Source organism: Mytilus edulis, chromosome 4 (genome assembly GCF_963676685.1).
Source record: "Mytilus edulis chromosome 4, xbMytEdul2.2, whole genome shotgun sequence".
NCBI lineage: Eukaryota > Metazoa > Mollusca > Bivalvia > Mytilida > Mytilidae > Mytilus > Mytilus edulis.
The window spans coordinates 41,664,011-41,682,108 of record NC_092347.1 but is presented as its reverse complement, the minus strand read 5'-3'; the positions used below and the strand labels follow the sequence as shown (position 1 = coordinate 41,682,108).

Here is an 18,098-nt window from a genome sequence, read left to right as displayed (position 1 = left end):
AAAATAATCTCTCGATCAAAAATGTACGTATAATGTTTACAGTGAAAATAAGTTTTTTTTTTAATTGAATTAATTATTTCTGAATTTATTTTAAAAAGACCTAAAATAAACCCCTTTCATTACGGTATTGATATTTGTTAAATAAATAAATGTAACATTATAGATATATTTCATTACTCACAAAAGTTATAATCAAAAGTGCATTAATCTGTTGATTTTCAAAAAAAACATATTTGTACTTTTATAAAATTTATATTAAAAAATGAACATGCATAAATTAATAGTTAAAACAGGAAAACATGTATTTCAATCAAGATGTTGCTTGTCAAGACGTTGCGTGTCACGAAGGTTAAGGGTTAAGGGTAGAACCAAACAAAGTACATGTATAAATGTTTAGCGGTTACATCAGATTCATTATTTTATGTTCTTAGATATACAGGACAACATCTATAACAACGGACGAAGTAAAGCAGTAGTAAACAATATGTCATCAATGAAGATAAAACATCTATCAGCTTTTGTGACGGTGATGTTATGTATATCAGGTTAGTACTGTTTCGTAAGCTTTATCAAAGTTGAATTTTGGTCACATTCATTTACCTTAAACTAAACTTTACAGATTCAATTTGTTTTTTAGGCAGTTAAACTGCCATATGCTACCACTCTAAGTCCCCTGAAAACCTTGATGAAATATTAATTGATTTGCTTTAATAATCAATTCATTGAATACATATCAATTTACAATATACGAATGTTTAATGTTTGTTCTCTGAAATAGAAAAAAAATAATTGAAGCAACACTGCCACATAATTACGTTTGCCTTGTTTTTTGAGTAATTGCCTACAGCGTTTATAGTGCTTTTATTTTGCAAATTTTGCGTTTTTAATGCGAAATAAATACAACAAGCTTCGAAAAGTAATAAAATTAAAGGTTAAACAGAATTGTTTTTTTCCACATTTTTTTAAACTGTCTTGTCGGACTGCTCTTTATCATATGTGTTCATTCGTTCATTGTTTTGAAAATAAATCAAGCTGTTTGTTTTTTTCGGTTTGCTTTTAATTTGTCCTTTTGGGTCCTTTAAAGGTGACTTTGCGGTTTAAGTTTTGCTCATGGTTGAAGGACGTATGGTTGATAGGACGCATAGGTATCTCATTGGTAATCATTCCACATCTCACATATCAATAAACTCCTAAAAAAAAAATGACTACTACGATAAAAATGGAAATTTAAAAATGTGGGCATTACTGTATAAATCTTTTAGTGTACTAGTCAGTATTGCATAAACTCAAAAGTTTTGAAACTATATACACCGACATGGTGTCATTTCCTGCTCTAATTGTTTTCTAAGAATCACGCACGTTCACATAGAGATATCATTAATCTACTGATAATTGTAAGGAACCAACTGAACACAACTTTTTCAATAAAACTTGTATATGTAGTACACCTTCAACAACATTTTTCAGATTTTTAAATTAATAGCAACTGTCATATTCCTGACTTGGTGCAGGCATTTTCTTATGTAAAAAACGTTGGTTTAAACCTGGTTTTAAAGGTACTTAAACCTATCACTTGTATGACAGTTGCATCAAATTACATTATATTGACAACCATGTGTGAACAAAATAAACAGACATAATAGGAACTGATGTTTCTAGTGTGAATATACAAGATTGGATGTGTCTGTTTTGATAACTGATTCATTATTGAGAATTGTTGATTGTTTTCTTTGACTTTATTGTTAATAGCAGTAAATGGGTTCTGCCGATTCCCGTGTGATATGCAGGAAAGGCCGTTTACCAGTGGATTTTATGTAGAATTGTTTTCACCTAATCCATACGCAGTGCAGATAAAGAATGGGTCGACGTCTGAGCTACTCTCAGAGGAAAACTGCTTAGAAAGAGACGGACAGTTTTCTCTCACAATGTACGTATATTATCTGATATAGTATAACACAGTAATGAAATATATCTATTTCAAATTAAATTCGATTGGCTGTCTTCTTATTACAGCGTAATGGCTATATATGTTGCTTATGATAAAACTCATTGAAGATGCCAGGCTTATAAATTATTTTGCTCGAATCAGAACAATTTAGAGATAACTGTATTGTATTAAGGACGTCCATCGATAGTTTTACCGTCGCAAATTTAGTTTACCTGGCGACTCGTAGCGGAGACAGGTAAACGGGTATTCTGACACAAACATGAAAGTCAACAATACAAAACATGACCATATCACAATAACTATGTTAGTTACTGTGAGGGACATAACTTCCCAAAAATCGGGTTTTAAGGTGATTAGAAAAATTCTGTCATACAACTAAAACGAGAACAACGCTTATGTTAAATTTCTATGATGTATCCGAGGTATCGCGACTGATTGTTTTATTGTTTATTTCAGATTCGAAGGCAAATATGTATGTAACAAACATATCCAATTATGCAACAATGCGTTTGTTGTGTATGGAACAATTCCACGTAAGTTCGTAAACACTTTTAAAATGTTTTCCAAAGCTTTTGGTCGCAAATATGTTTTTTAAATCGATTAGAAACATTTGCTATAATCACTTAAACGAACTTAGCTTATCATCAGATATCTTTGTTTAGTTGCTTAATCTGCTCAGCGTCCAATCCTCAAGCAAATGTACAATTATCGTCAAATTAACATTGAAACTCTATCATAGTTGACATTTGATGCATAACCAAAGATATTTTGTTGCTCTAGTAGGTTAATCATAATGATGCCCTGATTGATGATTTCACGAATGTGACCTACGGAATTAAACTTATTCCAGGGTTTGTACTACCACAGGCAACACGATCGGTGCCACATGTGGAACAGAATCCGTTTACCCTTCCAGATCACATGATACCCACCCCCCCCCCCCCCCAGTTTGTTTTTTTTTGGGGGGGGTTGTGTTGTTAAGTCTTAATTTTTCTAATTTGTGTTTTGTGTACTATTGTTTGTATGTTGTCTTTGTCTTTTTCCTTTTTTAGCCATGGCGTTATCATGTTATTTTTTGATGTATGAGTTTGAATGTCCCTTTGGTATCGTTCACCCGTTTTTTACTGCTTTAATTTTGTTAATCTTGAAATATTGGTCTATCGACAGACATTGAAGTTGGAATTATACGTTTATTTCACATTTAAGATAAAATCAACCCTTGTTGAATTCAGTGTGTGTTTTGACCTAAATTGGAACAATTCAGGACTGGGTTGCTCAAACTATAATATTATGTAATCCAGTGGCTTACTATCCGTTGGCTATTTTTCCATTGCTCCATGGGAAAATGGGAGTATAGTTAGTAAGCCAATGGATAAGGTAATTTAACCAGTGGATAACTGCTACTCTCTACTAATCCCATTTAACTAAATAGGGATTATTCGTAATTTGTCTCCTTGTAGACAATGCTCATTATTCCCAAATTATTTGCATCCGTAAATATAACCCTACGTTCAACTAAAGATTGCAACTGCGAGTGTTCCTAACTACAGATTCAATAGGAGATAGTATTTAATGTAAAAATATACAGAATATAAGTTAAATATTATGGCTATTTATTTTACTACAGAAAATCTGAACTTGTATACCTTTAGTCGTAACTGGCAAGGTAAACTTACAAAGAAAAAAGGGTGCCCGAGCTAACACGACAGCGTTGGTGTCTAAAAAAGAATCTGTGTAAACCCGGAAGAAAATTGTCACCTCAGACTATTTTACAGAGCAACATTGAATTGTATTTCTATCAATCAAACCAAAAAAGTGAAAAAAAAACTATATTTAAACAAAACGCATTTGACTAACAGGTCGAACAACTGATGTTCTTTAACCCTGCTGACTGCCATTGGCGATTGCCAAATAAAATTGATCACAAGATGTAACAAAATGGATCTTAATATAAGTTTAATACTAAACAGAATTTTTTTTTAACTTGTGGCCACGATGTTATGCCACAAACATACGGTGTCAATATGTTTTTAGTACACCAGATCCGGATTTCGACATAAATGTCTCTTCAGTGATGTTAGGGATCGAAACGGTATTTGGACGGCCATATAAAAAGTATCCTCATTTTTAGAAAAAGTACCCTCATTTTTAGATAAACTCTTGAATTTTAAGAGTCAATATATATATATACCTTTAATTACTACGTGGTCAGCTGTAAAATTCTGACATGAAAAATATAAAACAATTCGATTGAGAAAACTAACTCCCTAATGTATATCAAAACCTAGAAAATTGGAACCAACATTCATTGTCTTAAATAAAGAAGGCAGGAGGATTTGTTTTGGGTCGGTTATTTATGAATTGTTTTCCAATTTTTTTTTTTAATTTTGGGAATAAAAGATGAATTTTATGAAGAATCTGCTAACATCTCATACTTTCGAATAGACCTACTGAGTCATTTATTTTTTATACATTGTAAATCAAGTCATTTATTTACAAACTACCACAGGACAAAACATTTATTGTTGTGATTATCAAAGCTGGGTTATCTATTTTCAAAATCCACCTGCCCCCCCCCCCCCCCCCCCCGCTCGAATATCAAATGGTCAAAGAAATATTTTATGTGCTGTGCTGGATGTATAGATATGCAGCCACGTCATATGGAATCCAATACCTCATCTATATACTTCAAGCTAACTTTAAGCACTGTTATCTGTCATAAAACTACAAATAAGGATTTAGATTATACATTTTTATTTTTTTACCAATACCAAATTCTATGTCCACAAAATATATTTTAGTTTTTTTTATATTATTTTTTTGTCAGCACTATTTGCAAGACTGTAGCATGGACTTTTGAAAATACAAATTTATTATCCAAACAAATACTCAATTGGGTACAGTTTTGAAGCATTTGATTTATACCTAAAAGTACGGCAAACCTGATAGAACGCACGACAACATGTAATTACAATGTAACTAAGAATTCATAATAATGTACAAATCTAGCTGCGAAAACGTAGCTCTATTGTCCTTTGAATTTGTTTTGCCATAGATGGTCCGCAAATATAAAAAAAATCATCAAAAGGACCTTAGGAGCTACGTTTTCGCAGCTAGTACAAATCTAGATATACCGTTGGTATCTGTAAATCAAATTCATTCAAATGTAATGAACCACTACCACTATATGTTTATAAAGTAGACATTTCCATAATTTTTGGACTGTTAATCGCAATGTGTATAAAGTATATCAAATTAAAACACAGCTTAGTCCGTGTAGTGTATAATTTAGGATCAAATAGCCTTGCCATAGTTTTAATGAGGTGGACACAATCATCTTTATAACTTGACATGTATATATATCATAACTTTTTTAAATATTTGACTTCACAATCACTATGTAAAATGCCACAAGTGAGTATTTACGACAAATTATCGTTCTTGAAGTCAAGTGGAGTATTTTCTTTTATTTTTAAGGAGGAGGAGTGAAAATTTACACCTAGATCAAATTTTCATGAGCTCCAAAATACCATATATGACAAATATAAAGGTTAACAAGTTATAAACAATGAAATTATTTGAAATAGCACGTTAAACCAAGTATTGGGTAAATTTTGAGCAAAAGAAATAATCCATTTGTTTAAAGTTACCCAGAGGATAAGCAGTTTAACCACTGGCTAACACTATACAACGTTTTGAGCAACCCAGTCCAGGTTTATTCAACAATTTGTGTCGCAATCAAAGATATGAAAAAAAATATAAATTGTGTACACATGTTTAAAAATGGTGATTGTAAATCGGCCTTATAGATAATTATGACCAAATTAAACTAAACATTTTAAATTTTGCAGTCAAGATTTTTAAGACTTTTTAATCTTAGCAGTCTACAATGAAACCAATTCTCATAAAACATCAATCGGTTCTTGGAGAAAAAACAACAAATCATGAATCAACATACTACTTCAGGCAAACTAGATCGAACTATAATGGTGTCAGATGTATATATCGATCAAATTTAAAGAAATAAAAAAAACACACTTAGCAGAGCTACCCGGCTGGTAGATATTTTGATACGCCATGATCGTATTTTGTCTACGTAACATATATACTCATTGTCGATGATAGAATCAAACAGTTGGAAAGGTCTCATCATATACGAAGTTCAACAGCATTTTTGATAGCTTGTAGCAAATAGCAATGTGGTTAAAAATATCTTCATCAGCGAAGAGGACACTTATTGATAGTTTTGTAGTGTCATAGACACATCTTTAAAGCTCAATTCGTCATCCAATCGTTTCAATTTTCTTCAATTTTCATTTTTGTACATGAAAACATTTAATAGATACTATATTTACTCTCACATGTAAAGGCTGTTAACCTTGGTTAAAAGAGACAACTCTTTAATCAAATCATTAGCATAAGACGGCAGAACCTCCTTTTCGCGGCAATAAGTCAACTGTCGAGCAGTGAACCAGGATCCTAGCATAATTTAGTAATGTGTTTGACATGGCAAGTTTCAACCATCCGTTGTTATAACTTTAACGGTACGAGTTATTTTGCACTAAGTGCACATTTCGATAAGAAAGGTCTATTCCATGATTTTCGAGGCAAACATATCAGAAAATTGTAAGCCAAAGCCAAAGATGGAATAGGGCTGATATAAATAAAACGGTTTGAGTTGAGATTTGTTCCGAACGGACGGATTCCTCTGCATGCCCTTCTATGAATTAACTCGTTTTATGCATATCAGCCCAATGCCTTGCTTGTTGGACAAATATACTTTAATATAAATTGCACATACATACTTTAACACATACATACTTAAAACTTAACTTCCCAAATTTGTATCCTTATTTGAATGCCAGTACTGGGCTGTTGATAGCCTCGAGGATTAACAGTCGACCAATTAAGGTATCGACTAAGTGATAGCAATCATCATTAATGTTTACATTTTTCTACACGAGGTGTGCATTTATAAATTAGATGTGTCTTCATGCAGCTCGTTGCAAGAAAAATTCAAAACTTATTCAAAAAATCAAAAGCTTATCAACCAAAAAGGACGAAAGACTTCAGTTTAGTGAAAGATGGGGAAGGAATCACAGCTTTGCAGGACGAAGAAATGAATTATAAGCATTCATATGTACCACAATGATCGAAGTAACTAGAAATTGTCAATTAAACTACATTCGTCTGTTAAAACGGTTTGCAATTGAATAGATATAACATGTTTATGTATTCAAAGTTTACTACTGTGGTGCTATTTATCTTGAATTGATTCTTGGGATTAATTAAATATTTTATTTTCAAGGATATTTTAAACGGCGACCATCACTGTGTGAAGTATGTAAAGGTCCATATAGAGTGGGTCCGAGTCACATATGGATAGGTAAATTATATATAATATTGCTCAAATACATGGTCTACCTTTAAATATTTGTACTTTTTCAATGTGAGTGATATAGTTCACCTCTAACAATACCCTTTGGTATTTCAATGTGAATATGAAAATTTAAAAGAAAAAAAATGTCAGGGATAAAAGTACAACATTAACAACCATTTTTATTTCAAAGAAAAAAAATTAGCAAATACAAAAATTCACAATGAATAAGTATGGTTTTTCAGAATCATGACGGTTGTTTGTCAAACGGTATTGTTATCAGTGACACTCAGATTAAAATATTTAGCAAGCGAAACAAGTACAAAGTTAAAGAGCATTGATAACTCAAAATTCCACCAAACTGTGCTAAAACGCCTACGTTTATCTATCAGCGCTATCAAATTACACTAGTCACAACGTTAACGTAAACGATATAACTTTCTGTAAATAAAAAAAGATACAAGAAAGATGACCTGTCGTCATTCCTTGATACAAGCATTACTTTTGAAATACCTAACTCTTTATTTAGAGGATCCAGAATGCTCTTCAACTTTGCAATTGTTTGGCTTTATAAATATTTTGACATGAGCGTCACTGATGAGTCGTATGTAGACGAAACGCGCGCCTGGCGTACTAAATTATAATCCTGATACCTTTGATAACTATTTACACCACTGGGTCGATGTCACTGCTGGTGGACGTTTCGTCCCCGAGGGTATCACCACCCCAGTAGTCAACACTTCGGTGTTGACATGAATATCAATATTGTGGTCATTTTAAAATATTTCCTGTTAACAAAACTTTCAATTTTTCGAAAAACCAAAGATTTTCTTATCCCAGATATAGATTACCTTAGCCGTATTTGGCATAACGTTTTGGAATTTTAGGTCGTCAATGCTCTACAACTTTGTACTTGTTTGGCTTTATAAATATTTTGATATGAGCGTCACTGATGAGTATTATGTATACGAAACGCTCTTCTGGCGTACTAATTTATAATCCTGGTACCTTTGATAACTATTTACACCACTGGGTCGATGCCACTGCTGGTGGACGTTTCGTCCCCGAGGGTATCACCAGCCTAGTAGTCAACACTTCGGTGTTGACATGAATATCAATAATTTGTCATATTTATAAATTTCCTGTTTACAAAACTTTCAATTTTTCGAAAAACTAAGGATTTTCTTATCCCAGGTATAGATTATCTTTGCCGTATTTTGCATAACGTTTGGAATTTTAGGTCGTCAATGCTCTACAACTTTGTACTTGTTTGGCTTTATAAATATTTTGATATGAGTGTCACTGATGAGTATTATGTATACGAAACGCTCTTCTGGCGTACTAAATTATAATCCTGGTACCTTTGATAACTATCAAAAAGTTTTATGCATCATGACCATTAGACCTGTCAAGTTTCGTTAGCATTGCCGACCTTAATACTAACAATAATTCATTTCCTCAAAGGGACAGATTTATAAAAATGTTCAACCAATGCAGGCAGAAGTTTTTTTTTATATTGGTTGCAATGAATTACCGGTTTTTTCCAGCGATATAAAAACTAAAAATTTCACACGTGAAATAATCTAGGTTATGTCATTCCTCTAACATCATACTACAATAGTTGTTGTCAATATGCGTCGATGACGTCGTATCAAGGCAAATTGTGAATAAAAAAAAAAGATATAGTTTTTTACATTTTCTACTTTTATTCGATTTAAAAGCCGATTATTAATGCAATAAAAGAATCAAAGAATTCAAATATCGAGAAAACATTCAACTCGTGGCCGATCAACTATGGTAATTAACTTATGCACTACACGCATTTGGGAATTATTGGTTGTTCGGTAACTCGTTGCCTGTTTTTGCTATATTTGAATGCTTTTATTCTTTATTCTATAAATTATACGCTGCATAGAACGACTACAACTGCTGTCTACGCAATTCTCAATAAAAAAAGATAAAAAAACTTAACAACAACCGGAACTTCAGATAAATTTCAGTCGTCTTATTTTTAGCTCACCTGGCCGTAATCAGTCGTCCGTAAACTTTTACAAAAATCTTCTCCTCTGAAACTACTCGGTCAAATTTAACCAAACTTTGTTACAATCATTATTGGGGTATGTAGTTGAAAACTGTGTCCATTGACCCGCCATCCAACCAAGATGGCCACCATGGCTAAAAATAGAACATAGGGGTAAAATGTTGATTTTGGTTAATATCTCTAAAACCAAAGCATTTAGAGCAAACCTGACGTAGTTAAATTGTTTAAAAGGTCAAAATCTTTCTGCCCGAAAATTTTCAGACATATCGGACAACTCGATATTGGGTTGCTGCCCCCGAATTAGTAATTTTAAGGAAATTTTGAAGTTTTTGGTTATTTTCTTGAATATTAATTATATTATTATAGATAGAGATAAACTGTAAAGAGCAATAATGTTCAGCAAAGTAAGATCTACAAATAAGTCAACTTGATCAACATTGTCAGTTGACCCATTAAGGAGTTATTGCCCTTTGTAGTCTTTTTTTTAACCATTTTTGTAAAATTTAAGTGCTTTAAAAATAAAATGTGTCCGATGACCCGACCAACCAACCAAGAAGGCTGCTATGGCTAAACATATAACATAGGGATAAAATGTAGAGTTTAGCTTATATCTGTAAAATTATTTAGAGCAAATCTCTCGGGGTAACATTTTTAATCATGTCAAGATCTATCTGCCCTGTAATTTTCAGACAAATTGGAAAACCCAATATTGGGTTGCTGCCCCCGAACTAGTAATTTTAAGGAAGTTTTTGGATGATATCTTGAATATTATTATAGATAGAGATTAACTGTAAAAGACAATCATGTTCAGCAATGTTAGATCTACAAATAAGTCAACCTGACCAAAATTGAAGTAATCTTTTAAAAAAAATTTCTCTCCTGAAACTACTACTAGTACATTTTAAACAATTTTCGTAAATTATTTAAATTTTTGTAAACTTTTACAAGATATTTTCCTTTGAAACTGCTGAACTAAGTTCATAATAGATAGAGAAAATTGTAAACAGCAAGAATGTTCAGTAAAGTTTGATTTGACAAACACATCATCATCATCATCATCATCATCATGACCAAAACATAATTTTCTCATGAATTGTATTCTTATCTATTATCTTTGTCCTCTGTTTAGTATGGTCATAGACGATTGTGAGCGACACAGGCTCTTTAGAGCCTCTAGTTCTAGTTATCATGTGTAATTTGTTAATTATATATCCATCAACTATATTCCAAATAGTCCACTACATATAGTATTAGCATTACATTAAAGATAGATTGATTTCTAAATTCAGATTAAAAAATAACATTGTTTTGATTGCACTCCCCAATCCGTCCATAACGACAATGTTTTCGATTTCAACTTTATTTATTTAAACGATTCAATATTTTTTAGCAATTAAACTTACAAACATTTTTCTTATGTTTTAGACAAAGAAGCTAGCCGTGAGTATGTTTTAGAGATTTAAAAGTAGTGTTAGCTTGTTTCGTGGTGTGTAATGCAAGAGGTATAATTTTAAGATTATTATACCCCGTCTTCCGGACGTCATTTGTGATCTTTATTTATTAGTTATGTGCTTATACAGCAGGGAACACTTAAACAAAAGTACATATTTATCTAAAGAGTATAAAAAGGACCTGTCCAACGACTAGACAATCAAATAATATACCTTCGTTGTTTTGTTTTGCAAGCAGGTACTGTAGTTTATTATTTTCCGAATCTTGCGAGTCAAATAATCATCTTGTATAATCGCCATCTTCGTTCAGTTAGATCAGTTGTCTTCGACAGCAAAATATTGGTCTAGATCTTTGTGTCACGTGTCACGGTACTTGTCTATCCCAAATTCATGTATTTGGTTTTGATGTTATATTTGTTATTCTGGTGGGATTTTGTCTGATGCTTGGTACGTTTCTTTGTGTGTTAGTTACATTGTAGTGTTGTGTCGTTGTTCTCCTCTTATATTTATGCGTTTCCCTCAGTTTTAGTTTGTTACCCCGATTTTGTTTTTTGTCCATGGATTTATGAGTTTGAACAGCGGTATACTACTGTTGCCTTTATTTGACTAAATGTGAAAATATAGTAAAAATGTAATTTATTTTATCTAAAGGAATACAAGTTATTTCGTGATTAAACATTTTTTTGCTTTTGAAATAACACTTTTTTATCTTTACAATTTCGTAATAAAATGGAGATAACTCAGATGATGTAAATTTAATGAAACATGTGGAGCGAATGTACCCATTTTTTTCAATACAATGTGCTATGATATCATTTTTTTTTATTTCTTAAAGGACATTATAAGAGTTATTTTTTTATCATCTTAAAATTCTATTTGTTTGAACAAAATCTGACAATTTTATACGTACAAATCTCCTGACAAATTCTTTGTAGAATATTTTTGAAAAAAGGTTTGATAGGAACTAGATTTTGGCAAATTAGGAAAAATGATATTTTCTTAACCATGACAGAACACTATTGAAAAGGTAATTTAAGGGAGTGTGCTACTCAGTTTCCAATTAAATAACTTTCCTTAACACTATTATATAATGAAAGGGGATTATTTTAGGAATCAAACAGCAAAAAAAAATAAAAAAATACAGAGGTCAATGTGCTTGTTTTCGAGGTATTAGCCATTGAAATTTTGGCGGGAAAATGTTCTCTCTTGATTTTTTATACTTTATTATTGACAAGTTAAAGTTCTAAAAAACTGTTAAAAAATAAATAAGATTTTATAAGACTTTTACAAATGTCTTATAATCATACATTCAAAAGATTTCTAAAAAGAAAAATGGGGGTCAATATGCAAAAATTTTCAAGGCATTTGAATGTATAAAACCTGAGGATTTCGAAAATCAGACAAAAATTCCAAATCATTACAAGCGAACATCCTTAAAGAACTTTATTGTAGCAAAGACATTAAGAATCAATTACGGTTTTTCGAGAAATTTGATATTAAATTTCATTAATGGACCGCCCCAAACACACCATAAGCTTGAAGAAACATTTTATTAGTTAATTTAGATTACAACACTATGAACTGTTTTTTTACCGAGTTACGTACCTGGTTAACCTTTCTGTTCGGAACTTGCCGATGAAATCTGTCATACAAGTAAAGCAAATAACACTATAGATGTATTTGTTTTAAACAATAATTATTCAAATAAATCATCACATGACGATATAGTACAACGAAATAGATATTAGGGATTCAGAAACAAGGAAATTTACTTTTACAAATATGTCTCCTTTTACGCAGACAATACACTTGTTGAACAATTATACATAAATATAGTTACGGGCATGCTCTGCAATAAATATACACATATGGAAAAGTGAAAAGTACAATAGAGAAAAACAAAATAAACAAGAAATTTTGTAATGTATACAGTGTGAAATGAAAACTATGGTCTGCAGTTGTGGATCCCGAATTTTTAAAGGTAGAGGGGAGCACCTCCATAATACTGCCGATGATATGTAATAATTTAGAAACTCCCTGTGATTCTTTATATACATTAAATGATATCTCAACTAGCTACTTTGCTGAAAGAGGTGTCATATTTGATTTTGCTTGACCAAGGAATACAATTCAAATTTAGTTTGATAGTCAATTTATATCCAGTGGTTGAGAGTGGAGTCTACCATTATAAATGCGTTCTATACTACATGGATTACATATATAGGAAAAACGTAAACAAGTTACGTTGCCTCGTTTCGTTAGAATTCTCCATCTTTTTATAATGGTTATTTTCGTTTAGATATTACAAACGAAGAGAAAAGCAAGTTATTAATTCAATCCCAATTTATGTTATCGCTGGATGTATTTGTCAACGAAATCTTTTAACTTTTCGTAATTCAACGAGCTAGAATAGGATATTTGTTTTAGACCATTATGAAGCAAAATTAAAAAAAAACTAATTTTGAAAAGTTAAAGGGACGACATTAGGACATAACTATGAAAACAACTAATTGGTGGCTTAAACATTTGGAATCTAAACGTTTAAATCATACATGCAGACTGTACCTATGCTCGAAATGCAAAATGCATATTTAATGAATTTGCATGCAAATGTATATGATAACATTTTCACATATGTTTAAGACAATAAAAAGTATAACATTCGTGTATAACATTGCATGAATATAACTGAAAAATCCCCATTTTTTTCAGTGGTAGGCTGTGAAACTCCTTCACACTGCCCGTCAACTTATAGTAAATGTACTGGTTCTGAGAAAGATATTCCAGATGACGGCATCAATTGTAACATTCGAAAAAAGAAACAAGCTCAACGAGACTGGAATCGTTTAGGTCAAATGCATCGAAAAGGCTATCGAAATGTCAAACGATATCGACGATATAATACTAAGAAATATGGATATGTTGCGTACGCAACCGGAAATGGCAGACATTACGGTGGATATTAATTTGGGTTACGAGTTATCCAAAAGATCTCACAAGAATAAAATTACATAAAAAAACAACTGTAATATTCTATTTTTTTTTTTTTACATATATTTCATTTTTTGAACATCAATTAAGCCAATGGTTTTCGCGTTTAAATTGTTTTACATTGTCATTTCTGGGCGTTTTTAGCTGACTATGCGGTATGAGCTTTGCTTATTGTTGAAGGTCATACGATTACCTATAGTTGTTAATATCTGTGTCATTTGGTCTCTTGTGGAGAGTTGCCTTATTGGAAATCACATCACATCTTCTGTTTTAAAATGTAACACAACAAAACACTTCAAATAAAACTTGTGAAAACATTTGTTCGCCTTATTTTGAATCAGTTTAAAATGTTATTATTTAATTTATCAGCAACTTTATAGATTTTCTTTGCTGTACATGTAAAGACATCTTATTTACCCGTCCTTCCATTTTGTATTGAATTCTTGTCTTTAATTTTACCCTTTATAATTTGTTGATGGGACCCTCATTTCTGTATTCTTTAATTTTTTAGGCATTTTTCTATTCCATATACTTTTTGCCATGTTTCATAATCTTGCAACAAATTATTCTCTATTCTTAATATTAGGGCTCCCTATCATCCTCTTTTCTTACTGGCGACGGGATTTTATTGTCATAGACCTAAAAATACCAGAATAGTAGTCTAATCTATAACTTAACCGGTGGTTACCTATTTACGATTATGAAGTTTTAACCAGATGGATTAAAACAACTGTCCGATAAGGTCTTGTAAAGAAAATAACATTTGGCAATTTCGGATTTGATTTATTTTTCTGTGGTTTATCATTAAACTAATTTAGTGATTTGCTTTTCATGGTCTAACTTTTGTCTAAAATGTGTTAGTATTAATACATTGATGAGTTGAGCCATTTCTAAATCAATGTTTTATAGTGTGTCTTTTTATGGCGTATTGTTACACAGGTTAGAATGAAGGATGGCACCAAATAAAACGTTTAAACCCGCTGTATTTGTTTGCACCTGTCCTATGTCAGGAATCTGATTTTCAGTGGTTGTAGTTTGTTGTTGTAGTTCATATTTGTTAATCGTTTCTCGTTTTTATAAAGGTTAGACCGTTGGTTTTCATTTTTGTACAGTTTTTCACAAGTCATTTTTGGGGCTCTTTATAGCTTTTTTCGGTGTGATCTAAGGCTCTGTATCGAAAGTTGTACTTCGATCTATAATGGTTTACTTTTAAAAATTGTGACTTCGATGGAGAGTTGTCTAATTGGCACTCATACCACATCTTCTTATATCTATTAAACAGGTTTTACCATTAGAGTTGACAATAAATAGTTCCACCTACTCAAATCATCTGTGTTATATATGTTATTCTCGTGGGATTTTGTCTGATGCTTGGTCCGTTTCTGTGTGTGTTAGTTACATTGTAGTGTTGTGTCGTTGTTCTCCTCTTATATTTATGCGTTTCCGTCAGTTTTAGTTTGTTACCCCGATTTAGTTTTTTGTCCATGGATTTATGAGTTTGAACAGCGGTATACTACTGTTGCCTTTATTTATCTTTATTCATGATGGAAGATCTTTCAGATTTAATTGAGACTTTAACCGTTTTTTCGTATGTTTCCTATATAAATTTGTCCTTGATGTAAGCTTAGTATTAACGCAATTCGTTTTTCATGAACTATAATAGAATCAAATAACTGAACTTGAGGGTATAACAAGGGATTGACAAGCTTGCAAAATGTTGTGTTTAAACAGGGGAAATAGCTAGACTGATAATTTAAAAAAGGAATTAAAAAAAAAGTCTCTTACATGTTGGATGAAAAAAAATGCGGATCGGCTAGGTTAGTGGAAAGACATATTCTTAAAACATGCAGACAACAGAATTCACATCAAATAGCTGTGTTTCGTCTGTCCTTTATACAGCAAAAATATTACCTTCAATAAGGGGCCTGTAAAATGATACTAGTTTTACCTAAAAGTTATAACTTTCAATCAGAGGCCATCAAAATAATATCCGGGAGGAATGATTTGATGTGTTTTATCATTTGATTTTGCCATTTGATTAGGAACTTTCCGTTTTGAATTTTCATCGGAGTTCAGTATTTTTGTGATTTTACTTTTTACTTCAATCTTTGTCTGAATTTGTATAAAGCAAGTAAAACTAGTAGTCCAATAATAACTGTCTGGACAATGAACGCTGATGATATTGAGTACAACATTCTCCAAATATGAACAAATAAGGTTAAAAGTATAAGTTTATTAAATCAATGCCCCTCGCCTAAGTAGCAATATACCAACTTCACCTGCATATAGGTTATACATTTCCCAACTCATTCGGTACTCAAGAGCCTGCAGCTGCTATCCAGACTTAGTAAACGGTTTCTAGTATCTGAGCAGAAAGTTATTGAACCAGGAGTACTTCAAAGAACGTTTCGTTTTTTCTTTCTAAAACATTTCATCAGAACATACCAAGACCTTGTTGATAATATCCCGTAGCAACTTCACAAATAATACTAGATACTCGAAGTACAAATTCTAGGTATTGACCTTGTTTATCATCTTAATAACGTGTTTTTGTATCTTTTAATTTGCCTTTGTAAATTATTACTTTTACTGTTTAATCTAGTTTTGGCAATATTCATTTGTGTGACTCGATACTTATACTTCCCATCATAATAGTATTGTAATGTGGTAAATTTTTGTTTTCTTATTATTCGTTTTTGCTCAAGAGCTTTGCTTATATGCCCGATATTTTTCTTTGTTGGCATATTTGTTTGTTTAATAGTCATTAAGATTATAATACATTGTTGATTGCTGTATTCCTATTTTACTTTTTACAATTATTTACATATAACTGTTTAGTTTTTTTTCACAAATCAATGTCAATATAATGGAATTTAATGGGACTTTCATACAAGTGAGAGGGGCGAAAGATACCAGAGGGACAGTCAAACTCATAGATAAAAATTAAAGCGACAACGCCATGGCTAAAAAAATGAAAAGACAAACAGACAATAACAGTACACTATACACTGCATAGAAAAGTATAGACTAAGCTACACGAACCCCACCAAAAACTAAACTCATAAATGTAATGTGAATATAAAACAATAGTACTAGGGATATGAATTTCTAAGGACAATCTTATATTTTGTCTGATGAACCGTAGGAGATGCGGTGGAACCTGTATATATATAATTTGTCAAAGCATCACTCCAACAATGTTAGATGTGTAAATTTGCTTTCCCAAATTTGTTGTTCTTTCCTCGCCGGGATTCGAATTCATGCTACTGAGATATCGTGACACCAAATTGCCTTGCACTGTATCCGACACGCTAGACCTTTCGGCCACCTAGGCTTCACAATAATAAAGCTTTCGGTAGCCGGGTGTTACCTATCCTTGACAGTTTTAATCTAGTCGTAATACAGTACATAACATGTAAGGCATGAATATAGAATTGTTACAGATCAGCTGAAATATATATTGTAAAGGATCCTACAAGTTAATGCAAGATACAGTCACAGAAACAATTATACTTATAGGTATGTCTGAACCATTTTCACAGACTTGTATTTCCTACCATGATTTCCTTGATAGAGGGTTGCCACTCACAAGAAAGCTGTGAAACCAAGAGTTCAAAATGGTTAAGTTTAAATCATCACTTCGATAATTTTACGGACGCCATCACGAGTTGAATGACCGCTATGGAATTTACGTTTCTCAGATGATACCGGATATGTTCCTAATTCCGAAACTGCAAACCCGTTCTCTTTTTACGAATGTGATCTTGTGAATTAAGACTATTCAACGGGTTTGTAAAAACATGAGCAATACAACGGGTTCCATATGTAGAACAAGAACTGCTTGCTCTTCCGGAGAACCTGAGGTCACCCGCAGTTTTGGTGGGGTGTGTGTTGCTTAGTATTTATTTTTTAATTGTTTTGTGAACTACTATTTGTCTGTTTTTTTTGTTTTTTTTTATCTTTTGTAGACATGGCTTTGTCAGTTTATTTTATTATCTAAGAGTTTGAATGTCCCCCATGACTGCTGTACTATATTATCTATTTTATTACCGCTTTGTTGTAAATATAATAGAATGTGTTGCGACTGTCATACATGAAGCCTTAGACAAATATGTTGTTGTCCCCGCAGATAAAGCCCCAAACAACATCGTTTTTGTGTGTAAAACTCATTACATTAACTGCTTGATAAACGAATTAGGTATTGACAATTCACTTGGAAACTCAACATATACCCTCACGACACTTACCAAAGAGAAAATCCTGGATAATCATAGGTCTGTTCTGTGTTCC

The 18,098-nt window shown here is 32.1% G+C and overlaps 1 protein-coding gene across 1 annotated transcript; it reads left to right on the top strand.

Moving 5' to 3' along the window:
* The first annotated feature begins 387 nt into the window (after positions 1-387).
* Positions 388-13,840, top strand: LOC139521889 (uncharacterized). The gene is made up of 6 exons (XM_071315581.1): positions 388-545; positions 1,750-1,927; positions 2,405-2,481; positions 7,257-7,334; positions 10,792-10,806; positions 13,530-13,840. The coding sequence occupies exons 1-6, from the start codon at positions 422-424 to the stop codon at positions 13,781-13,783; spliced, it is 726 nt and encodes a 241-aa protein (XP_071171682.1). The 5' UTR covers positions 388-421; the 3' UTR covers positions 13,784-13,840.
* Positions 13,841-18,098: the final 4,258 nt, after the last annotated feature.